The 26577-nt window shown below is 41.1% G+C and overlaps 2 protein-coding genes across 4 annotated transcripts in view; both read right to left on the bottom strand.

Annotated features, from left to right (window-relative positions):
• PANK1 (pantothenate kinase 1) overlaps positions 1-11926 on the bottom strand; it is a 69767-nt gene extending 57841 nt beyond the window's left edge. The window contains exon 1 of one of the 2 annotated variants that reach the window (XM_081251729.1): positions 10848-11926. In XM_081251729.1, coding sequence (XP_081107855.1) covers positions 10848-11556 — 709 coding nt within the window. In that variant the 5' untranslated portion in view covers positions 11557-11926. The other variant, XM_081251730.1, reaches the window with a different exon arrangement.
• A 7912-nt stretch (positions 11927-19838) lies between these two features.
• LOC308626594 (uncharacterized protein) overlaps positions 19839-26577 on the bottom strand; it is a 35910-nt gene continuing 29171 nt past the window's right edge. For both annotated transcript variants that reach the window (XR_014017276.1, XM_081251845.1), the window contains one exon: positions 19839-26073. Coding sequence is in view for 1 of the 2 variants with exons in the window: in XM_081251845.1 (XP_081107971.1) it covers positions 25968-26073 (106 nt within the window). In the remaining variant the exon portion in view is untranslated. The remainder of the gene's footprint in view (positions 26074-26577) is intronic.

Below are 26577 nucleotides of genomic sequence, written 5' to 3'. Positions count from 1 at the left end.
CAGCAAGGGAAAAACAACAAATAACATACAAGGGAATCCCCATAATGTTAACAGCTGATCTTTCAGCAGAAACTCTGCAAGCCAGAAGCGAGTGGCAGGACATATATAAAGTGATGAAAGGGAAAAACCTACAACCAAGATTACTATATCCAGCAAGGATCTCATTCAGATTCGATGGAAAATTAAAACCTTTACAGACAAGCAAAAGCTGAGAGAATTCAGCACCACCAAACTGGCTTTACAACAAATGCTAAAGGAACTTCTCTAGGCAGGAAACACAAGAGAAGGAAAAGACATACAATAACAAACCCAAAACAATTAAGAAAATGATAATGGGAACATACATATCGATAACTACCTTAAATGTAAATGATTAAATGCTCCAACCAAAAGACATATACTGGCTGAATGGATACAAAAACAAGACCTGTATATATGCTGTCGACAAGAGACCCACTTCAGACCTTGGAACACATACAGACTGAGAGCGAGGGGATGGAAAAACATATTCCAAACAAATAGAAATCAAAAGAAAGCTGGAGTAGCAATTCTGATATCAGAAAAACGGACTTTAAAATAAAGACTACTACAAGAGACAAAGAAGGACAGGGCATAATGATTAAGGGATCAATCCAAGAAAGATATAACAATTGCAAATATTTATGCACCCAACATAGGAGCACCTCAATACATAAGGCAAATGCTGACAGCCATAAAAGGGGAAATCATAGTAACACAATCATAGTAGGGGACTTTAACACCCTACTTTCACCAATGGACAGATCATCCAAAATGAAAATAAATAAGGAAACACAAGCTTTGAATGACACACTAGACCAGATGGATTTAATTGATATTTATAGGACATTCCATCCAAAAACAACAGAATACACTTTCTTCTCAAGTGCTCATGGAACATTCTCCAGGATAGATCATATCTTGGGTCACAAATCAAGCCTTGGTAAATTTAAGAAAATTGAAATTGTATCAAGTATCTTTTCTGACCACAACACTATGAGACTACGTATCAATTACAGGGAAAAATCTATAAAAAATATAAACACATGGAGGCTAAACAATATGCTACTAAATAACCAAGAGATCACTGAAGACATCTAAGAGGAAATCAAAAAATACTTAGAAACAACTGACAATGAAAACATGACAACCCAAAACCTATGGGATGCAGCAAAAGCAGTTCTAAGAGGTAAGTTTATAGCAATACAATCCTACCTCAAGAAATAAGAAACATCTCAAATAAACAACCTAACCCTACACCTAAAGCAATTAGAGAAAAAAGAAAAAAAAAATCCCAAAGTTAGCAGAAGGAAAGAAATCATAAAGATCAGATCAGAAAGAAATGAAAAAGAAATGAAGGAAACAATAGCAAAGATCAATAAAACTAAAAGCTGGTTCTTTGAGAAGATAAACAAAATTGATAAACCATTAGCCAGACTCATCAAGAAAAAAAGGGAGAAGACTCAAATCAATAGAATTAGAAATGAAAAATGAGAAGTAACAAATGACACTGCAGAAATACAAAGGATCATGAGAGATTACTACAAGCAACTCTATGCCAATAAAATGGACAACCTGAGAGAAATGGACAAATTCTTAGAAAAGCACAACCTTCCGAGACTGAGCCAGGAAGAAATAGAAAACATAAACAGATCAATCACAAGCCCTGAAATTGAGACTGTGATTAAAAATCTTCCAACAAACAAAAGACCAGATGGCTTCACAGGTGAATTCTACCAAACATTTAGAGAAGAGCTAACACCTATCCTTCTCTAACTCTTCCAAAATATAACAGAGGGAGGAACACTCCCAAACTCATTCTTTGAGGCCACCATCACCTTGATACCAAAATCAGACAAAGATGTCACAAAGAAAGAAAACTGCAGGCCAATATCATTGATGAACACAGATGCAAAAATCCTCAACAAAATACTAGCAAACAGAGTCCAACAGCACATTAAAAGGATCATACACCGTGATTAAGTGGGGTTTATCCCAGGAATGCAAGGATTCTTCAATATATGCAAATCCATCAATGTGATAAACCATAATAACAAATTAAAGAATTAAAACTGTATGATCATCTCAATAGATGCAGAAAAAGCTTTCGATAGAATTCAACACCCATTTATGATAAAAATCCTGCAGAAAGTAGGCATAGAGGCAACTTACCTCAACATAATAAAGGCCATATATGACAAACCCACAGCCAACATCACTCTCAGTGGTGAAAAACTGAAATCATTTCCTCTAAGATCAGGAACAAGACAAGGTTGTCCACTCTCACCACGATTATTCAACATAGTTTTGGAAGTTTTTGCCACAGCAATCAGAAAAGAAAAGGAAATAAAAGGAATCCAAATCAGAAAAGAAGAAGTAAAGCTGTCACTGTTTGTGGATGACATGATACTATACATAGAGAATCCTAAAGATGCTACCAGAAAACTACTAGAGCTAATCAATCAATGAATTTGGCAAAGTAGCATGATACAAAATTAATGCATAGAAATATCTTGCATTCCTATACACTAATGACGAAAAATCTGAAAGAGAAATTAATGAAATACTCCCATTTACCACTGCAACAAAAAGAATAAAATACCTAGGAATAAACCTAACTAGGGAGACAAAAGACCTGTATGCAGAAAACTATAAGACACTGATGAAAGAAATTAAAGATGGTACCAACAGATGGAGAGATATACCATGTTCTTGGATTGGAAGAATCAACATTGCAAAAATGACTCTACTACCCAAAGCAATCTACAGATTCAATGCAATCCCTATCAAACTGCCACTGGCAATTTTCACAGAACTAGAACAAAAAATTTCACAATTTGTATGGAAACACAAAAGACCCCGAATAGCCAAAGCAATCTTGAGAAAGAAAAACAGAGCTGGAGGAATCAGGCTCCCTGACTTCAGACTATACTACGAAGCTACAGTAATCAAGACAGTATGGTACTGGCACAAAAACAGAAATATAGATCAATGGAACAGGATAGAAAGCCCAGAAATAAACCCACACATATGTGCTCACCTTATTTTTGATAAAGGAAGCAAGAATATGCAATGGAGAAAAGACAGCCTCTTCAATAAGTGGTGCTGGGAAAACTGGACAGCTACATGTAAAAGAATGAAATTAGAACACTCCCTAACACCATACACAAAAATAAACTCAAAATGGATTAATGACCTAAATGTAAGGCCAGACACAATAAAACTCTTAGAGAAAAACATAGGCAGAACACTCTATGACATAAATTATACCAAGATCCTTTTTGACACACCTCCTAGAAGCAACTGACAAATGATTAATCTCCAAAATTTACAAGCAGCTCGTGAAGCTCAATATCAAAAAAACAAACAACCCAATCCAAAAATGGGCAGAAGAACTAAACAGACAGTTTTCCAAAGAAGTTATACAGATTGCCAACAAACACATAAAAGGATGCTCAACATCACTAATCATTAGAGAAATGCAAATTAATACTACAATGAGGTATCACCTCACACCAGTTAGAATGGCTATCAGCAAAAAATCTACAAACAGTAAATGCTGGAGAGGTTGTGGAGAAAAGGGAACTCTCTTGCACTGTTGGTAGGAATGTAAATTGATACAGCCACTATGGAGAACAGTATGGAGGTTCCTTAAAAAAATAAAAATAGAACTACCATATGACCCAGCAATCCCACTACTGGGCATATACCCTGAGAAAACCATAATTCAAAAAGAGTCATGTACCACAATGTTCATTGCAGCTCTATTTACAATAGCCAGGACAGGGAAACAACCTAAGTGTCCAATGACAGATGAATAGTTAAAGGAGATGTGGCACATATATACAATGGAATATTACTCAGCTATAAAAAGAAATGAAATTGAGTTATTTGTAGTGAGGTGGGTGGACCTAGAGTCTGTCATACAGAGTGAAGTAAGCCAGAAAGAGAAAAACAAATACCGTATGCTAACACATATACATGGAATCCAAAAAAAAAAAAAAAAAAAAAAAGGTTATGACGAACCTAGGGGCAGGACAGGAATAAATATGCAGATGTAGAGAATGGACTTGAGGACAAGGCGAGTGGGAAGGGTAAGGTGGGACAAAGTGAGAGACTAGCAATTACATATATACACTACCATATGGAAAACAGATCGTGGGAAGCAGCCGCATAGCACAAGAAGATCAGCTCAGTGCTTTGTGACTGCCTAGAGGGGTGGGATAGGGAGGGTGGGAGGGAGATGCAAGAGGGAGGAGATATGTGGATATATGTATATGTATAGCTGATTCTCTTTGTTATAAAGCAGAAACTAACACACCATTGTAAAGAAATTATACTCCAATAAAGATGTTAGGGGTTCCCTGGTGGCGCAGTGGTTGAGAGTCCGCCTGCCGATGCAGGGGACACAGGTTCGTGCCCTGGTCTGGGAAGATCCCACATGCCACGGAGTGGTTGGGCCCGTGAGTCATGGCAGCTGAGCCTGCGCGTCAGGAGCCTGTGCTCCGCAACTGGAGAGGCCACAACAGTGAGAGGCCCGCGTACCGCCAAAAAAAAAAAAAGAAAAAAAAGATGTTAAAAAAAACTAAAGAAATTCTGTGTGCCCTATCTGATTCAGAATATTGTCATCCCAATGTGAACACTGACCTACACAGTAAAGCTAAAGCACATGATTGAATATAATGTAAGTCAAACCTTGATTGATTTTCATGGTAATTGGTTTGTATTAAAACATAACACACACTATTAAAAGTCAGGGTATCAGACAGATTAAAAAACCAACCCCAAACCTGTTAATCAAAACCAGTACTCTTTGTTTCCCTACCAATTCTGTCTCCAAACACCAGGCTGGAGTTTGTTTTATTCACTTGTTGAATGTCCCACATGTTAAAAAGTAACAGTAGTTTTTCCATCTTTTGTTACTATGCCAAACAAAATATGCTTTGTATTAACGTTGAAATTCACTTACTGGCCTTTTCGGGAAAAGTGGTGCTCATGTCCCTAATAAATCCTGATACCTGACTTAACCACTTAGACACTGAACACTTGTGCCGTTAAATTCTTAAATCTTCAGTTCAAATGTGCATTGAACAATTCATAACTTCATTGACAAACTTAGAAATCTGACCACACCCTAGAAGGGAGCAATGTAGAATGTGCCCTCGCTTTCCATTTTTGTCTTTTGTTCTCGATTCGCAAAGCTCCCTGTCCATCTAGAAGTTCTGCTTATGTTTTTAAAAATGCATATATATTCATACTCTATGCAGATACAACCAGAAAATTCTACCTGTTTATCTTTTTATCCCGGGTTTTCTAATTAGCCTGACTCAGAAGTAGGGGAAATTCTAAGTGTCAAAGGTAAATATCCCAATATGTAGAAAAGTGGAGCCTTACACTTTGACAATGGTGGCTAGCTAAAACCGGTAACAGGTTAGGGTTTCTTCAGTTTGTGTCCACGAATGTGTTACATGCATAATGAACTCTCACCCATCTTCTGCTAGTGTTCTATCTAGAGAATCTCAGAATTTGGAACTTCCACCAGGAGGCTGCAGGCACTGATCCATCCCTTATTTTTGCCTGTTGCTACACACTGGGAAGGAAGAGCGCAGCTCACATCCTTGAGTCTTCTGATGGTACTCAGGTATTTACCTTTCTGCAGCATAGTGTTTGCTGGCTCAAACAATTACCTCCTTTGCATTTTTCTCCTCTCTTCACTAGTGTGGCTTGTCTCCAAGTATCCTTAGAGTCTAAAATATCCAGGTATGGAAACAACCTAAGTGTCTGCTGATGGATGAATGAATAAAGTGTGGCATATATGTGCACAATAGAATATTATTCAGCCATGAGAAAGAAGGAAATCCTGTCATTTACAACAACATGGATGAAGCTGGAGGGCATTATGCTAAGTGAAATAAGCCAGACAGAGAAAGACAAACAGTGTGTGGTATCATTTATATATGGAAACTTTAAAAAAAATAAGTGGAACTCATAGAAACAGAGTTGAATAACAATGGTTGCCAGGGACTGGTGTGGTGGTAGTGAGGGAAATAGGGAGAGCCCGGTAAAAGGGTACAGACTTTCAGTTATAAGATGAATAAGGTCTGAGGATTTAATGTAAACACGGTAACTATAGTTGGTAACACTGTATTGTATAACTGAAATTTGCTAAGAAAGCAGAATTAAGTGTTTTCATAAAAAAGTAAATATATGAGGTGATGGATGTATTTCTTAACTTGATAGGAATCTTGTCATAATGCATGCATATATCAAATCATCATGTTCTACACTTTAAATATATTGCAATTTTAAATGTCAATTATACCTCAATAAAGCTGAAAAAGAAAATAAATAAATGAATAAAATATCCAGGATTTCAAGGCAACAGCTATATACTCCTTTGTGCCATTTCTGTTCCTTCTCCAAAAAGTATATATTCACCAATTTCATAAAAAATAAAGAGTTATGTACAATGTTGTTGCTGCAGAACTGTTTATGATGTTTAGAGACTCTAGCTGCAGCCTAAAGCTATGAGAGACAGGTTAAATAAATTATGGTATATCTATATAATGGAACATTGGAATATAATACAACCATTACAAATGATGCTTTAATGCTGTAAGAAAATGCTTTTGCTAAAATTTTTAAATAAAAAAGGATAAATTGGGAGTTTGGGACTGACATATACATACTACTATATTTAAAATAGATAATCAACAAGGACCTACTGTATAGCATAGGGTATTCTGCTCAATATTCTGTAATAATCTAAATGGGAAAATAATTTGAAAAACAATAGATATAAGTATATGTATAACTGAATCACTTTGCTGTACACCTGAAACTAATACAACATTGTAAATCAAATACAGTCCAATAAAAAAAGTTATCAAAATCTTATCTTAGTGTGATCCAAAATTACCTTTAGCACATTTTAAACAGTCATTTTCTCTGAGTTATGGTGCTGTGAGTACTTTTTCCTGCTTTTTCTTTTTGCGTTACGCGGGTCTCTCACTGTTGTGGCCTCTCCTGTTGCGGAGCACAGGCTCCAGACTGGACGCGCAGGCTCAGCGGCCATGGCTCACAGGCCCAGCCACTCCGCGGCATGTGGGATCTTCCCGGACCGGGACACGAACCCGCGTCCCCTGTATCAGCAGGTGGACTCTCAACCACTGTGCCACCAGGGAAGCCCCTTTTTCCTGCTTTTTTCCTCCATTTTTGTATTACCCAATATTTTGGGAGGCAAAGGGGGGAAAAAGGTAATTGTGGGGCTAGGAGTGTCATAGCTAATCAAATAAAACTTTTTGGTCTTTCTTATTGTACCCCCCCCCACCTTTTTAAGTAAGGAAGTCATTCTGAGGTGTCTCTGCCAGCTCAGTCGTCTTGTCCTATGGGTCAGTGGTGGACAGTGTTCTATATGGCGGTGATGACAGCTGGCATTTACTGAATAACTGCTATGTGCCAAGCAGGAATCTAAGTTCTTTATATACATATTATCTTATTTAATCCTCACATCAACCTGGTGAGGTTGTATGATTAGCTCCATCTTACCAATACTGAAACTGAAGCATAGAGGTTAAATAAATGGCCCCAGCTCATCCAGCTGCAATTCAAACTCAAGCCCTCCAGAGTTTGAATAACTACACCATTTACAAATATTAGGCTCTTGGCATTTTACTAGGACTATCATTAGTTTAGAAATATTTGGTATATGAGTTGACTCCATAAGGAGTCAGCTACTTATGTATGCTTCAAAAAAATCAGAGCACCAAGGAGCATGCAAAAGGAATCTCCCTATAGAGACCTCATGGAAACTCCACTGAAGGGCTTTCGCCATCGTCTGTCGTACAGATGGAAATGGCTACTTCAGTGAGGTGGTGATGATGTCACCTGTACCTTTTTCATCAACATCAATCAAATACTCAAATATCTGTACCCAAGTTGCACAGCATATGAAAAAAACTGCCATCTATAATAAGACTTCCAACTTAATTGCAGAGAAAAGACCAATAACATACATGGAACAATCAGCACAAGGCAAAAATAAAAACTTTTAAAATAATAATAATAAAATGTTAAGCCATGTGGCAGACTGGATAACTAGTGTAGAAGTCATATAGAAAGAACCGTCAGCTCTGAAGTATCTTAGAATCTGAAGGTACAGTATAAGAAACAATACTTGAAGATCATCTAGCCGACTCCAGCATTCCAAGAGGAGAGCTAACTTGGTTGAGGGCACCCAGTTGCTAAAGTAATCAAGAAAGCTTGGAGAAGCAGTTAAGTCTTGGAAAAGCTTTCCAAGAATAATAAGCACAGTGAGTGAGGTGATCTTTTGATAAAAAGAGTGGACAAGAGTTCCTGATTTCCTGATTTAGCAAAATCAACCTGCCACTATTCTGATTTTTAGATTACAAGATTGTGAATAGTCCTTGCACTGAGGGATCAGATTTAAAATTTTTAAATAATCAAAAACTACTGAATGGTTTGTTTCATTCCATTCATTGCTTTTAAACATGAAGTATTTTAATGTTTATTACACTCTACTCAAAATATTAGCAAATAGAAACATACCTACTCACATATGCAATCCAGGTGCCTATCTGAGAGAAGTGATATCTGGCTGCCCTAAAACACCTCTGGTTTGGACAGAAGCAGGAGTCTGAAGTTGCAAACTGTAAGTAGGAATTAATTATTTGTCCAGCTTTGATGCTTTTATCAACCACATACTCAAATTTCATTTAAAGCATGTAAATACTCTTTGTAATAATTGCTTATGTAAAAATCTATCAGTCATCAGAAAATAGGGATGTGCTTGAGTCTAAGTAGATTTGTCTTAGATTACCTAAATATCAACTGATTGGGCAGTATTTTTTTTTCTTTTTCTTTTTGTAAAAAGATACTTGAATGTTAATAGGCAAGGTATAAAGATACTAAACTAAGCCTAGTTTTAACTAAGAGATTTTGGTAGTCAACACAGCAGATATGGCTCAGAACATGTAAAATTTATTTCAGAAATGTTTGTTCAAATTTGAGAAAAAAACATGATAGGATAATGAAAAGTCAATTTTGATGAATTCTTTTTAAAAGTTGCTAAATAAGTATGATCGCTAAACTTAAAATTAAACTATGGTTTTCATTAAAAAACAAAACTAAACTAATACCTGACAAAGCACACAGGCATAAAGTTATACTTTCCTGTATTCTAGAATAATACTTCCTGTGGATTTGCAAGCAAAAGTTAAGGCTCAAGGTTATTTTTTCTCTGCCTTCATGCTATTGTTGAGAGTGTATTTTCAATTCCTCAAAAATTATTTCAAGAGGTATTATACACTCAGTTAAACACAGACCATTTAAGCTAGCAATACTAAATACTCAAAGCAGTTCTCTTTCGTTATATTTTGGCTACTTACATTGTGAATTCTCATACAGTTTGTTAATGTAATCAGAGAAATAACTAAAATGTGGCTTCAAAAGAAGTAAAACAGGTTAATAAATCATTAGGAATCAATGCTAAATCCATAAAGAAAGTCATTTTCTAACAAGACTCAAAAACAAAAGTAAACAGAAATTCAGGTGTTAGATGCCTTCCTTATAACCGTAGCCAATCTGCTGTATGGGTTCAAAGTTCCCGACAAGACATTAACTTTCAACCGAAACATTTCAGACCTACAAAACACAAGTATCAGAGTTACCGCGTCCCACAGTCGAGTTAAAATGCTTTCCAAAGTCTCAGAGACTTTAACTGAATGCAGAAAAGCTAAGAGTCTAAGTTGATAATCAGAAACAGAAAAAAGTGAAGCTTTTTGCCAAATATCAAGCTTTTACAGACGAATCCAAAGCATATCTAGCAATTTCCCTATGTGAAACAGAATAACCTATATGCAAAAGGTGCATGTTTGAATGCAATCACTTATTAGCATGCATTCTACTTACTTTGCCTTCTGCCATTTATAAGCTTCATTAAGGAGACCCAGAAAGAGGTAACAAATTGAATTAAGTTCAGCTCAGATAAGAAAAACCTGTTGTAAACTCTATCTACAATTTGCATCTCAGAATTTCCAGCAGGGAAGGGACTCTTCACAAACTAACATATATACAAGCTTTAGATTGTGAAATAACGCATCTCAGTATTCTGCACTGTACAGTACTATTAGAAACCTCAACTCCACCTCCCCACTCCGCGAAAAAATTCACCTCCAATCTTCATTGGTCCACATAGTTCCGGCCCACATGGTATCAGTGGGTGTGTCCCTCCCAACAGGTCCTCTCATTGGCTGCGAGGAACCAGCGTTTAATAGGCTGTGATTTTCCGGGGCTGTCAAACTCCACGCCTCCAGACCTCGCGCTTGCGAATAGGCCCAGGGAGCTGGCGGCTTCTCTTCGATTCAAAGGGCAAGCTGACTGCCCTGAGCGCCAACCCAGAAAGACGAGCTCTCATAAGGGAAAGGGGCGAGGAAAAGAACGAGGGAAACTCAGGCTCTCCACCCACCGCTGCTCTACCCCTACTCCCGGACCCCACCAAATGTTGACACACGTGCATTTCCCCACCGACAAATTAGTAAGGTGGCCAGTGCGTTTGCCTTCCATAGAGCCGTGACCTGAGGAGCAGCTCAGACTCCGAGTCCAATCGGCCTATTCTACAGATGGAAGGAAGCAAGCACGGGTCAGGCTTAGGCAACGATCTGTAGTGCTTGCGCCCCCTCAGAGCGGTCCGCCGACGGTGGGCGCTGGTGTGCACGACGCGCGCTTCGGTGCCTGGCCCGCCGCTCCCGGGTGCCGGACCCCGCGCTGCGCCTGCCTGGCGCCCGCGCTCCCCTCCCGGAGAGACTTACGCGGCCTGTTCTTCCTCCCCGAGTCCATCCTCCTCCGCAGCCGGCATTTCTTGGCCGGGGAGTCGTGCTGAGGGGGCGGCGGCTGTGGCTGGAGCTCTGGCTGGAGCGGGAGGCGCGGGGGCGCCGCGTCGCCGCCGCCCGGGAGGCTCCGGCTGCAGAGGCGCGGCGGCTGGATGGGCGGCGGGTGGAAGCCGTTGTGCAGCACCCCGTTCACGGCTGCAGCGCCGGCGCCGGCGGGAGTCCCCGGGGCATGCGAGGCCGAGCGTTCCGGCTGCCCGCCGTGGTCGCCCATGCCAGGGGCTGGTGGGGCGGCGCGCGGGGCCCGGCTCAGGCGGCCTCGCTGGAGGTCATTCTCGGGCGTCTTTATTTCCCCGGATCCTCCTTGCGGCTTCCGATTCAACAGCCGCAGAGCCGGCGCCGGGGGATGGCGAGCCGGGCGCTCCTCCCCTCCTCCCGCCGGCGCTCCAACCTCCTCCACGCCCTGCCCCCCGCGCGCCGGTCCCCCGGCGCCGGCCTGGAGCATGCCCACTCCCGGCGCGGAATCGGGGATACCAGCGCACCCCCAGCCGGGGCCCCGGCAGCCCGCCTTCCCCGGATCCCCCAGCCGCGCGACTTCAAACGCGGCTTCCTCGCCTCCCAGACCTGTCCCCGCTACTGAGCATGCCCAGTCCTGCCCGCCACCGCCGCCGCCACCGCCGAGCTTCAACATGGGGACTGAAGTTCTCTGTCTTTGCAAAGGAGAGATGGGCGGGTTGGGCTTTGTATGGCGGAGCGAGCCGAGAGGGGACTGGGCGAGGCCGGCGCGAGAGGAGCGAGCAGCTTCGGGAGGAATGTGCGGCGAAGACAAGAAATATTTGTAGAGGTTTGGGTTTGCTAATCTTGTCCCCAGTGAGCTAGATACCTTTGCAAGGTCATTCACGTCGTGCCCTCCTCCTCGAAACCTTTGTGAGTGTGTGTGTGTGTGTGTTTAGTGAAGTGACCAAACTACTCACAGGCCTGAGGGGAAGGAGAACGATTATTTATAGAAACGTAGGCGGATTTGGAGAGGGGGAAAAGTGTAATTTCTTTGCTGCCACACACAGACACCATGTGGCCTCGTGGAGTTGTCTTTTGCAGGGAGGAAACCTAGGAATTCAGTGTAAGGACAGTGAAGGTCACAGATGTAGGCGGGATTAACTGGTGCTGGAAGAGACCAAGTAAACAGAAGCAGTCCCAAGCTATAAAAAGCACTTTCCTCACCCAGAAAGGACATCTAAGAGACAATGTCACTCTATTTATAGAGTAAGGAGTTGCCTGTGTTTTAAGAAGGGAAGGCAGCATCGCAGGGTAGACAACCCCAAAGGCTCTGGAGTCAGAGCTGGGTTCAAATTCCAACTCAGCCCCTGATCAAACCAAGAGAAAGTCATTGCTCAAGTTAACATACCTAGCGACAGGGAACAGGACTGGACACGCTCAGTAGGCAGGACAAATTTGGGTGGTGAGGACCTTCCTTAAAGCTGTGTAATCCCGTGAGGCCTCAGCTTTTGAATCTATCTAGGAGCTGTCATGAGAAATCTATCTGAAAGTACCTGGTACAGTCCTGGCACACAGTTAAATGCCCACAAGAGGTGGTTATCCTTATTACACTGTTATTATTAACAATAATAATAATAATTATTATTATTAGCAGATCATCCTTCACTTCCAGCAAGGGGAACAAACCATACTCACAGCCACATTTACTGAGTAACTTATTGTGTGTGATGTTCTCCATCATCTGTATTTACTTAATCTACAGGCCTCGGGGTGCATTCAGCAGCAGCCAGGGCCTGCACCTTGATCGGAATTCCTTCCAGCAGAGCCTGACCTAGAATCAGAGCTTTAGAACCCATGACCACTTGAGTGCTTTGGTCCATTCACACATTTTTTCAGATAAGGAAACGGAGCCACAGAGGGATGGCTGAGGTTAGTAAGAACAAAGCTAAGAATAAATCTTAATTCTCCTATCTTTGCTTCCCTGACCTTATTATACTTTTGAAGACATGGAGATAAAAACCTAGATGATCTGGCCCCTGCCTACCTCCCCTGTCTCGTCTTGATCTCCTGACGCTCCCTCTACAGAGAAGCCTTTCAGTTCCTCAAACACACGAATATCCCTTTGCCTCTGCTGTTTCCGTTGCCTGTTCCCAGACCTCTTTGTCTACTAGATTCCAACTCAATCCTCAGATCTCTGCTTCAACTGCTTATATTTAAATAAATCTTCCCTGACCCTTAGGACAAGATTAGGGCTCTCTCCTCCTACACTTGACCTTCATGACTCTTATCAGTCTGCAATGCTACAATGGGGGTAATCATAGAACATCACTGAGTTGTTACAGTGATGAAATGAATATATATGTAAAGTGTCCAGCACATCATAGGTGCTATGAAAAAGTTAGATATTATTTAATTGTCTCCCTCCACTACACTGTAATCTCCATTAAGGCAGATGACTCTCATTCATCACTGTATCCCTAGGAAGCTCTTGGTAATCATTTGTGACTGAATAAATGACTTTGGTGATATTTCACCCAGGGTGTCTCTCACTTTCTACTGTAAATTTGCTAAAAAAACACAAAACAACACCAACAAAAACCTCCACTGTTACACCTAAATATTCAAATATAAAGTTTTCAAATTCCTACATAATTTAAGCTGAGTAGTTTAGGAAGCACTTTACGTCAGAAATGCAAATAGAAGATTTAGCAATGCAGTATCTCCAAGGACATATTCTCTCCAGCTTGGTTCCCAGGCATGGTGAGGAAGGCCTGAGCCAGGTGGCTCAGACCCAGGTAGGGCAGAAGTACTGGTTTGGGGACAGAAAGTCCTCCACCTGCTTCCTTTCTCTCATCATCGTCAGGCTGGTGCCCTGGATCAGTTACACCCTGCATGTGGTAGAGAGGAAGCCAGGAGGCATCTCACATGTTTATGGGGGCGGGGGGTGGTTTCGGAGGTGTAATTTTGAGGCGTGAGCTATCATGTGCTCCAGCAGGGGAGGTGAACAGATAATGTTCGGAAGAGAGGGAGGGAGGGAGGGAGGAGAGTGCCACAAGGCACTCTCTCCCTCTGTTCATTTTTTAATTTACTAATCATTTATTAAGCATGTACTATATTGTAGGCAGTAAAACAAATGCAGGGGGTACAAAGCCAAAATAAATGCCTTCGTTGTTGTCTAGGGGCTTAAAATTCAGAGAGAGAGGGAGAGGAAAGTCAATGGTTCTCCATCATAAGAATAACCTAGGGAGCTTTTTCCTTTTAAACTTTCTGTTGAAAATAACATACATACAGAAATGTACACATACCCTAAGGGTAGAGCTCAGTGAATTTTGCACAAATGAACACCCTGTGTAGCCAGCACCTGATCAACAAACAGGACATGACCAGTAACCTAGGAGAATTTTTAAGAGCCAATTTTGGGACGAGGTTCGTAGACCTTCAGTAGGTTTGGAGCACAGGAATCTGCATGGTGATGATGGTGATGATGATGCTAAATATTTTTTAAATTAAAGAAAACAGTAACAGTAACTTTTTTCAAAACAGGATTTTTAAAAAAAATGCAGATGGTCCTTCCTTGGAGCAACAATGAATGAAACAAAGTATGTCACCAATGCCAAGGAAGGGAATTCCAGAGGACTCCAGAGAGTGAGCAATGATGGAATAGGAGGACAGAGGAGGAGGATGGTGCTGAGATGGACGTTAAGACATGCTTCAGGGAGGAAATGACCTGTAAACTGAGTTTTGAACAATAATGGGATTTCATCATGGAAGGTGGAAGGAATTCCATTCAGAACTGAGGGAGTGGAGACTCTGCCGGTGTTTCAAAACCATCTGGCATGTTTGGGAACCTGCCGGGAGTTCAACAAGGCTGAAACACAACCTACGAAGGGAGGAGGTGAGTGATGGCCAAAAAGGTTAGATGGGGTCCAAATCTCAGGTGGCTCTCTGCACCCTAGGAAACAATTTGGACTTCTTCCTGAAGGTCATAAGAAACCATTGAAGAGTTTTAGGTTGTGGAAAAACTACTAGATTTGCATTCTGGAAGGATCTCTGGCAGCAGTCTGGAGAATAAAATAGGGGAGGAAGCTCCTAGCTGGAAAGACTAGATAGAAGACTACTGGAAACAACCAGGAAAGAGGTGAGAAGGGACTGAGTGAAGGACACACCATTCAGAATGAGATCATCAGGTGGATTTAAAAATTATTTAAAGAATCTATAGGATTTAGTGGCTAATTGCAGGGTGAGGGAGAGGTAAGGCTAGGATAATTTCTGTGTTTCTAGTTTGGGCAACTGGGAATGTGGTGGTTTCAGCATGCAAGATAAAATATGCACAAAAGGAGCAAGATCTTCTACCTATATTCTCTCTGGGTTTTATACTTTAAAAAGGGTGAAACTTGGGCTTCCCTGGTGGTGCAGTGGTTGAGAGTCCGCCTGCCGATGCAGGGAACACAGGTTCGTGCCCCAGTCCGGGAAGATCCCACATGCTGCAGAGTGGCTGGGCCCGTGAGCCATGGCCACTGAGCCTGTGCATCCGGAGCCTGTGCTCCGCACTGGGAGAGGCCACAACAGTGAGAGGCCCGTGTACCGCAAAAAAAAAAAAAAAGGGGTGAGCCTTTAAAAATATAGATCTGATCATGACATTCTTGTACTTAAACTTACATTGATATGGAAGCCATATCAATATTTGCCTATCTCAGTCTAACTCAACCCTTCCTCCCCTCCCCTCCCCTTTCCTTCCTTCTTTCCTTCCTTCCTTCCTCTCTCCTTCTCCCTCCCTCCCTCCCATAAAAAAAGGGACATAAGCACTAGTTTTCTATTACTCTAAATAAGACTTGTAACTTACTGTTATTTTTTGAAGACACAGATAAAACCTGTCCACCATGCCATCATTACACATTATCACGGTAGAAATTCTAGTTCCTTGCTAAAATGGAAATAAAGCCAAATTTGCCCAAGTTTCTACTCCTTAATAGTCACACAGATGACAGTATGAGCTCAGAGAAAGGGTACTCTTCAAGATATAGTTTAAAAAGAATTACTAGAACTTTAACTGCCAGAATTATATTGACCCAAAATGACTTCTTTTTTGCCTTTTTGCTATTGGTGTTGATACCTTTCTTAGAGATTCGCATGGGGCACCTCACACAAGACACTATTTTCGAGGACAGTGCTACTCTCAATGACCCTGCTTCTCATGCTGCTTTCTTCAGGGCCCCGGGGGAGGAGCGCTGCTGCAGGCAGTCAGAGGCCGCCAAAAGCAAACGCACGCTGCTCTGGTGAGTAACATGCTATGGGGAGATTCTGATGACCCCTGCATCAGAGCCTCCCTCTTTTCCTTTCTTCAGAATTGAGCAGCTACTACACAGCAGGCACCAAGCTAAGTACCAGGGATACACTCTTAAGCAAAAGCTAAGTCCCTGTCCTTAACTAGATTACAGAAAAGACAAGCCTTAAGCACATAATCACCACAAGAGCAAAACTGTAAGTGCATTCCGCGAAGTGCAAAAAAAGGTAAGACTCCCGGTGCCATGAGGGCACACGCCAGGGGGACCTGGCCTAGTCTTAAACTTTAGTAGCTGAAATGATATTTAAGCTGAATTCTGAATATCGAATAGGAGTTAACTAAGGTGGGGGTGGAAGTGGAGGAGGTATTCTTACCATAAATATGGTAGGCACTTGCTGACTGACAGGATGAATTGACCCTGTCCCTCTCAATAGGGCAAATCAAAAGTAAGGAAGATTATTCACTGGAACAAACCATTAGAGAGGGTTCAGGCCAATCCCATTCTCTTTACTGTTTTTCCATATGGGTTGATGGAGCATTTTCTACTCGATACTATTGTTGCCTATTTTAGTTTTTTGTTGTTGGGTTGTTTTTGTTTTTGTTTTGTTTTTGGTCAACAGAGGTGGAAAAATATATCATTAGCAGCTGCCACTACCAGTAATAACCGTGTATACAGGAATGTAGCACACCTCACATGAACCAACTTCCTGTCGGTCACTAATATTTTTTGAGCAGCTACCAATTATGATTTGGTGAAGGGAGGTGGAGTGTGACTGTCTAGAAATTTGATAAGCTATAATCAGAGTGACCCCAAGTACTGGGCATAAGTTTAGGAATGGAGCTGGGTTTAGCAGAATCATAGTAGTCTTCTCATCTAACACTTATTGAGTTCTTACATGCCATACACTGTACTAAGCACACTATTAAGTGTCATCTTTTAAAATTAGCATAGTAGTCACGTGAGTTGGGTACTGTTATTATCCTCATATTTTGAAGGAGAGAACTAGAGCTTAGAGAGGCTAACTTGCCCACTTTCACACAGCAGGAAATGTATAACAGACATTTGAAGTCAGGTCTGGGTGGCCCTAGAACCTGCACGTTTCATAACTCAGCCACAGTGCCTCCCAAAAGGTGGCGTATCTCCAGTCACCTGCAGACTTTATGCCATGGTTGCAAACACCTGATACAGTATTCCACTGCCCACACAGCATTGCTCTTCACAACAATTACTGGGTCCCTTTATTTCTCACTGAAATGTTTTTGCAGTCTAGTATCTTAAATTTTTGTCTCCAAAAGAGCCATTTTCCCTTTTTATTTTTTAAATTATTTTTTAAATTTATTTATTTATTTCTGGCTGCGTCGGGTCTTCGTTTGCTGCACGCGGGCTTTCTCTAGTTGTGGCGAGTGGGGGCTACTCTTCATTGCGGTGTGCGTGCTTCTCATTGCAGTGGCTTCTCTTTGTTGCGGAGTGCAGGTTCTAGGCACGCAGGCTCAGTAGTTGCGGGACATGGGCTCAGTAGTTGTGGTGCATGGGCTTAGTTGCTCCGCAGCATGTGGGATCTTCCTGGACCAGGGTTTGAACCCGTATCCCCTGCATCGGCAGGCAGATTCTTAACCACTGCACCACCAGAGAAGTCCGTCCCATTTTAAAAAATTAAAAAATTAATTAATTTTTGGCTGCATTGGGTCTTTGTTTCCCTTTAAAAAAAAATGTCCTAGCTATTCCCATTCTCTATTTTATATACTTATTCAACTCATATTTTTAAATGATGCTACCATGTGTAATCCACTGTTCCCAGTTACAGTGATGAGCAAGGTAAAAAGTCCTGTCCATCATGGAGCACACCTTCCTCTGGGGAGGGGGGCAGAGGAATTCAGAAAATAAACAGTTAAATAAATAAATACAGACTGTGTTAAGTAACATAAAAAGCAAATAAAATGATGTGAAAGAGAATTATTGGAAGAAAGGAACCAGTTTACATGGGGGTAGTTGAGGAAACCACACTGATACTGGTTCCTGAAGGTTGAGAGATTGAGGTGCGAAATATCATGTAGAGAGATTTGGAAGAGCATTCCAGCATATGCAAGAGGGAAAAAAATTGTGTATCTATATCTGTATCTATATCCATATCCATATCCATATCTATATCCATACCTACATCTCTTGTGTGTGTGTGTGTGTATATATGTATTCATTTCTTCATCACCAAAGTTCCAATATTTGGGGGGATGCTGGTGAAGAGGGGGTATGCACATTCCTTTGAGGATGATATCAGTGGAAGGGACAGGCTTCGATTAGGGTCCCAGCATTCAGGGCGTTCAAATTTGTCTTATAGCTTCCCTGTTTTCTGGGCAAAGTCCCCTATGAATACTGAAGTTTCTTCAGCTGCAAGTGATAAAAGCCACTTTAACTCATTTCCTCATAAAATGAATTAGTGCAGGGAACTGGGTAAATAAAAATCACTGGAAAGGTTGAAGGAACAGCCTCTAGGCTGGGCTCCCAGTAATGAATCCCAGAATCCCACCACAGGATCAGCTTCCTAAGGGAACTTCTGTAAGGGAACTGCTACTTCTTGTACAACAGGAAACCAAGAAATCAGGGAGTCACCGCTCCTACCGCCAGGTCCAGGACTGACTGTCTCAGGCTGAATGGAAACCTAGAAAATTCTTGTCCTGTATTCTGTCTCTCCAAATCCATGATGTTCAAGACAAGACCCTGGGACCCCTGCTGCCATGGCACCACCCACCAGACAAAACAGCAGAAGTGCAGCCTCCTCCTCAACCTGGCTTTCCAGATGCTGCCCAGGTGCATCTGCTTGGCTGGGCTAAGCCGTGTACAGGTCCCAAGTTCTAAGGGAGTCTGGGAAATGAAGTGTGCAGTTTTCTCATGTGTAGTGCACAATATGGCATATTACAAGGGGTTGAAATGGAGTTGAGTGAGCCTATCTATTTGCCTGCCACAAAACTCAATAGAGAATTCTGATAATTAGGTAGCCTGGTTTGCCCGGGACTTTTCTGCATCCTGGAAACTCCCTGGGACAGTTGGTTACCCTATGAGGTAGCCAGGCTTGAAGTTCCCTGTAAATTCTTTCAGAGGGACTGAAATTGAAAGGACTAAGCAAGTAATAACAACAATGATATTACATACTACATGTTGTTAAGAGTTCTATCTGTGGGGCGTTGGAGGAACTGGGAGATTGGGATTAACACATATATGCTAGTGATACTATGTATAAAATAGATAACTAATGAGAACCTACTGTACAGCACAGGGAACTCTACTTAATGCACTGTGGTGACCTAAATGGGAAGGAAATCCAAAAAAAGGGGATATAAGTATACGTATAGCTGATTCATTTTGCTATATAGTAGAAACTAACACAACATTGTAAAGCAACTATACTCTGATAAAAATTAATTAAAAAAAATAAAACAGTTCTATCCCTGAAGTCATTCAGACATAGGTTTGAATCCCAGCTCCTCCTCTTAGCCAGCTTCTTCTTTTATCCAGCACTTTCCAATAGTATTCTGTGATGGGGTAAATGCCCTGTATCTACACTGCGGTGGCAGTCACTAGCCATGAGTGGTTTCTGAGTACTTGATACGTGGCTAATGTGACAAAAGAACTGGATTTTAAATTGTATTTAATTAATTTGTGATTTTTAAAAATTAGCTTATTTTTAAAACCACTTTATTAAGCTATGACTGACATATAAAAAAACTGTAGGGCTTCCCTGGTGGCGCAGTGGTTGAGAGTCCGCCTGCCGATGCAGGGGACACGGGTTCGTGCCCCGATCCGGGAGGATCCCACGTGCTGCGGAGCGGCTGGGCCCGTGAGCCATGGCCGCTGAGCCTGCGCGTCCGGAGCCTGTGCTCCGCAACGGGAGAGGCCACAACAGTGAGAGGCCCGCGTACCGCAAAAAAACAAACAAAACAAACAAACAAACAAAAAAACCTGTACATATTTAATGTATACCACTTGATGAGTTTAGAGTTAAGTATATACCTGTGAAACCATCACCACAATTTTTCACCACAATTTTTGGCATAAACTTATCCATCACTTCCAAAAGTTTCCTTTTGCCCTCTTTCCCTACTATTACATTATTATGATGATGATGATAAGAACACTTAACATGAGATCTACCATATTAGCAAATTTGTAAGTACATGCTGTTATTAAGTATAGGCATTATGTTGTACAGTAGATCTCAAAGACTCAGCTTGCATAACTGAAACTTTGTACCCTTTGACTAATACCTCCCCATTTTCCTCTCCCTCCAGCCCCTGGCAATCATGGTTCTACTCTCTGCTTCTATGAGTTTGAGTATTTTAGATTCCTCATATAAGTGGTATCATGTAGTATTTGTCCTTCTGTGTCTGGTTTATTTCACTTTGCATAATGTCCTCTAGGTTCATCCAAATGTTGCAAATGTCAGGATTTCCTCTATTATAAAAGCTGAATAATATTCCATTACATGTACATACCACATCTTTTTTTTATCCATTCATCCACTGATGGACATCTAGGTTGCTTCAATGTCTTGGCTACGGTGAAGAATGTTGTAATAGACATGGGGGTGCAGATATCTCTTCAAGACCCTGAGATCAATTCCTCTATATATAATCCCAGAAGCGGGATTTTTGGATCATATGGTAGTTCTGTTTTTTAAGTTTTTGGAGAACCTCCATATTGTTTTCCATAGTAGCTGTATTATTTAAATTTAAATAGTAACATGTGGCCACTAGCTACCGTATTGGCAGCAATGTATACAATGGGGATAACAGTGGTATCTACCTCATTTACTTATTTATTCAACAAATACTTATAGAGTATCTTCTGTGAGCACCTACAGGTATTGTGCTAGGGAAAATATCATGAAGCTTACAACCAGTAAGGCAATCAGACCCATTTAACAGGTGAACAAATAAAATAACTACAGTTTACAGTTAGTAGTATAAAGGAAGTAAACAAGATAGAGCCTTACAGAATAATAGAGGGTGCATTCTTTAGATGAGGCATGAGAGGAAACCTCTTTCAAGAGATGGTGAATGATCCAAACTACCACTACCTTTCAGTTCAGCGTAGCCATGTGACAGAACTCTGGCCAGCGGGACAGAAGTGGAAATGAGCCAAACGATGTTTCAGGAAAGATTTGGTTTTTTTTCATAGCAAAGGAACTGGTGAATCAATTTGAGGACACTCCCAAAGGGCAAAGATGAGACAATTTGAGCATTAATAAGGATAATAACTGCAATGTATTGAAACTCATCAAATATGTTTAAATCCAAAAGTTCATAAAGACAACTTTTTAAAAAAGGCTGACTGGTTATCATTGGAGGACACTAGTGAATCAAGTCATTATTTTGAAAACTGGTAAACTAAGGAAAAGAATCAAGCATTTTATCTTTCCTTTATTTTCTGTACGCATTGAGTAACCTAATAATAAAGGCAGGAAGTTTCTCTTTATAGAAGTAGTCCAGCTAATAAATGAAGAAGGAATGATATAATTAAAACATAACCATTTTATAACATAATTAATGGACCTAGGCAGTAATCATCAAAAGCTGATATTATCACAAGGAGAAACAATCAGACATTAGATGCTTTCAGATAGCAGAACATAACAAAAAACAAACCTGGATCTAATCAAACCTGTAGTTCCAACTGTGAACTTATAAGATATAGAAGACAGAGGACACCATCCGGATGCAATTAGGAAAATCCAGATTGTAGGAAACTCTACAAGGCAAATGACCTGGTTTCTTCAAAAAATAAATTGAGAGAAAACGAAAGAAAGGGGATCCTACAGATCAAAAGGGACTTCAAGGATGTATAATTTGCAAGTAGTAGTCTTATTTGGATACTTTAAACTATAAAAAATATGACTTTTATGGGACACTTGGAAATTTGAACACTGGATATTTGATATTAATGAACTTCTAATTTTTGTGTGATAATGGTATTGTGGTTTTGTTTAAAAAGGAAGAGTTTTATCTTTTAGAGATACATAGTGAAATATTTGGGGAAAATGATACAGTGTCTGGGATTTGCTTCAAAATAATAAGGAGAGAGGGAGAGTGTGTGCAGAGGGTATAGATGAAATATGACTGGCCACAGATTGATAATTATTGTAGTTGCATAATGGATCCATGGATGGGGAGTGTCTTCATATCATTCTCTTTGTTATGTTTGGAATCCTGCATAATAAAAAGTTAGATTAAAAGTGGGCTTGGCTCCTTTACTCTCCTCTTATTTTGCCTTGAAGATAGAGTTAAGGCCTTACGGTGTACCAGCCATCTGTGACCATGAGGCAGCAAGTATGAGGTCAGACATGAGAAGGACAATATATGAAGGATGGTAGAGCTGAAAGATAGAAAGAGGCTGAGTCCCTATAAGCTCATGGAGCTGTTGTGCCGGCCCTAGAATGCCTACTTCTGGAAATTTTGTTATAAGAGATAAACAAACCTCCCCGTGTTTAAACCCCTCTTGGATTTGCGGGCAAGACCATTCTTAGATCATACTGTTAAGGTCCAAAATATGAGAAGCGGCAATCTAGGTGAAGAGCAAAGCAGAGGGCATCACAGTCAGAAGACCCTGGGATAGTTAAGAATTTGGAACTCACAGAAGGCCTGTGTGACTACAGCATGCTGAGGGAGAAGAGTAGGGTACGATGAGGTTGAAGGTGTAGACATGGGCTTGAAGGCTGGAGGCACGGTAGTCTCTGGTAAGCACTCTGGATTATTCTAAGCATAATGGGAAACCCGTGACAGTTTTGAAGCAGACACGTGACAATAGCTGATTTATTTATGTTTAGAAAGATAACTCTGGCTGCTACATAGAGAAAGGATAAGGGCAGGGGCACGTGGGAAAGCCTGGAGGCAGCCATCCAGATGGAAGATGATGGGAGTCTGGCAGTAGAGATGGATAGAAGTGGGCAGTTTTGAGACCTATTTTGGAAGTAAAATCAACAGAAATTATTAAATAAATTTATAAAATTAGGGAAGGTGAAAAGTCAAGCGTGGCTCCTAGTTTTCTGGTTTTAGCAATAAAGTAGAATTGGAAGAGGTAAACCTTGTATGCCAGTTGGATATCCTAGTAGGTATGTCAATTAGGCAGTAGGGATGTGAATATGGAGGTGGACAAGAGAAGCCTGAACTATAGTATACATTTGGAAGCCATCAGCATAATATTGCATTTAAAGCTTGTGATGGATGAGATCACCTAGGGAAACAGTGTAGGTACAGAAGAAAACAGGACCCAGGATCGAATCTTAAGAAATACTAACACTGACACACGGAGCTGAGAAAGGAAAAAAGACTGAGGATGGAGGCTCTCATAAAGCAGAAGGAAAACCAGGTGATAATCTGGTTTGGTTGACCATAAGGTATCCCAGAAATTAAGAGCAAGGAATATTTCATAGTCCAAGTGGGCCTCATGCTGCTGAGAAGTGAAATAAGAAGAAAATAATAAAGGAGACACTGCTGTTGATAATAAGAAGGTCATTGGTGACACTGACAAGAACAATCTCAGAAGAGTGGTGGAGCTGGAATCCAAATCTGAGTGAGCTGAGGAGTAAATAGGTGGCGAAGGAGAGATGGTGTGTATAGAAACTTTCTTGAGAATCTGCCATAAAGGGAGCAGAGAAACAAGGCAGTAACTGGAGGCACTTTAGGTGTCAAGGTAAAGTTTTCAAAGACAAAGAGATAGTGGAGCCTATCTGAATATTGATAGAATGATCCATTGGTGAGAGTAAAAGGTGATGGGATTTAGAACACAAATGAAGGACTGGTCTTTAATGGGAGGAGGGGCACTTCCTCCATGGTTGAAAGAGCAATGGAAAAGTAGATGCAGATGCAGGGAGAAGTCTAGATTTGGTGACTAAAAGATGACATAATTTCCTTCTCTTTTATCGGTGAAATATGATGTGAAGTCATCAGCTTGAAGTGAGGGAAACACGGTCTGGGGAAGGTGTGAAGAGAGAGGAAGGGTATAAAAATAGTGCAAATTCAGCTTACTTCTGAAATTGCCAGGCAGTGTTTCTGAAATTGCCAGGCAGTGTTGAGAGACCTCTTGAGGATGGTGATGAGGGATTTAAAGTTATTTGTGAGATGCTCGGTAAATATTAGCTATCATTATTCTTAAATGCCAGTTAAGTAAGGCTCATTTAACCCTAACAACATACCTACAAAGTTAGGTGTTATTACCCTCATTTCAAAGAGAAAATTCAGTGTCCCCGAATTCATTAAGTTGTCCAGGATCATACACTGGTTTAGGAAGTGGAGTGGCATTTGAACCCAGACTGGGTATCCATAAAAGCCAGAGCCTCCCCTACCAAACCAGGTAAGCTGAGGTAGCATTGTCATATCTAGCTGCAGAGTGTCTGGAGCACCCTCTGGAGGTTGGAGGAACACCAGCTTTCACAGATCACTCCTGGTCCTCTGAGCTAAAGCAGTTGAAGAAAATTCTGCCAGGGTAAGTTTTCAGATGCCGTCCCTGTTGCTGCTCTGCAGAGGTCACACATATGACTTTGAATCAAAGTCAATGCCATAATGAGTTACTGTTTTTTTACATAGGAGCCAATTCAGCAGCTAGGGTAGGGATGGCACTTATTTTCAGCCAGTGTTACTCATTCAAATAGCTTTTTCAAATTCCATGGTGGATAAAAAAAGGTTTCGTTTGTTTAGTGGCATTAAATAGCATGTATTATGCTCCTGATTTTTGTGGATCTGGAATTAGGACAGGGCTCAGGGAAAATAGCTTGTCTGTTTCATGATGACTAGATGGTTGGGATGATTCAACTGGGGCCATATATCTGAGACCTTAATTCTGATTGCAGTTTAGTTCCTCAGTTTTTCTCCCCATCGTGTCTGCTGGAGCTGAAATGTCCAGGATGACTTCCTCACTTCCACATCTGGCACCTAGGTTGGGGTGGATGGAGCAGCCTGGGCTGGCTGGTCATCATTCTCTTTCCACATGATAAGTCTGCTGGGCTGGCTTGGGCTTCCTCACAACATGGCAGTCTCAGGGTAGTCAGACTTATGTGGTGGTTGGCTTCAAAAATGTATATTCATGTTGTATATTCTATATTCATATTATAGAATAGTATAATAGTACTTTTATTTTTTTAATAGCCACTTTTGAGCTATTACAAATAATGCTGCTATGAACATTTATGCACAAGTTTTTGTGTGGGTACCTATTAACTTTTTTTTTGGCTGGGCTTGCGGCTTGCAGAATCTTAGTTCCCCAACCAGGAATTCAAACTTGGCCCTTGGCAGTGAAAGCGTGGAGTCCTAACCACTGGACCGCCAGGGAATTCCCTCATATTGAGTTTCAAAGTATAAAAATGCACAGGGGGATGAGGGATAATTTTGGGGGGCAATGGATATATTCTATATCATGATTGTGGTAGTGGTTACATAACTGTATATATTGGTCAAAACCCATTAAATTGTACACTTAGAGGTATTTGTATTCAAATTATATCTCAGTAAAGCCAACCTCCTAAATAAAGGATGGAATGGTAGGGGGACAGATTTGGAGGCGTATTAATATATATAATGTTTCAACAATATATAATGCTTTTCTGTATACCAATATCTTCACATACATTTTCTCAATAAAGCAAACAAAAACTATGATCATTTCAATAAGCCGGTGAGATAAGTAAGAAGATATTACTGTGTCCATTTTAGATATGAGGAATTTACACCTGCATAGTTTGGTTGTGTGGATTGTCCAATATCACAGAGCTGCCAATTGGCAGAGGCAGAATTTCTTCCACCTTTTTTTACCTCTGCAGTTTTCAAATGCTTAATCAAATTTGCTTATAAAAATTGAGGGAGAAAGAAGCTACATCTGTACAGATTTCATATTTGGACACAGAATAAAGAAGTTCCCCCACATGCTGGGTCTTCCATGACCTAAAATAAAAAATGAAAAAAAGTGATGACTCAAATCACAACTAGAACAGGACCTCTGAAAAGCAAGAAATTTAAAAATATCCCACCTTTGATTGCAACACTCTTTTAAGTTGCTCTAACACTTGAGCTTTGATTTTATTGAGAATCGAATGTTCTGTATCTCTTCCTGCTCTTACCAGATTCCGTGGGTCCTATGCTTATGTGCTCAGATCCTTTGCCTGCCGTACCTCTACCCTGCTGCTGGTTCCTGAAGGCCGGCTCTCTCAGGATCCAGGGTCAGCTGTCTTCCAGCTGGCTTAGTCAATGGGAGGCGCTGGTGAGAATGGCAGAGTTGTCTTCTCCTTCCCTTGCTGCCTTGGGAGGCATCTCCCCGAAGCTGCTGCTCCTCTTCTGAGGTCCCCAGCAAGTATGGTACATGCCTGCCTTGACTTTGTCTTCTGCTGGGTGATCTGATGATACCACCTTCTCCCTGCGTCTCGCCAGCCTCAGGATGGTGGTGGCTTC

Source organism: Mesoplodon bidens (genome assembly GCF_964165515.1).
Source record: "Mesoplodon bidens genome assembly, chromosome: 1".
Taxonomy (NCBI): domain Eukaryota; kingdom Metazoa; phylum Chordata; class Mammalia; order Artiodactyla; family Ziphiidae; genus Mesoplodon; species Mesoplodon bidens.
This window is presented reverse-complemented; position numbering and strand designations above follow the sequence as displayed.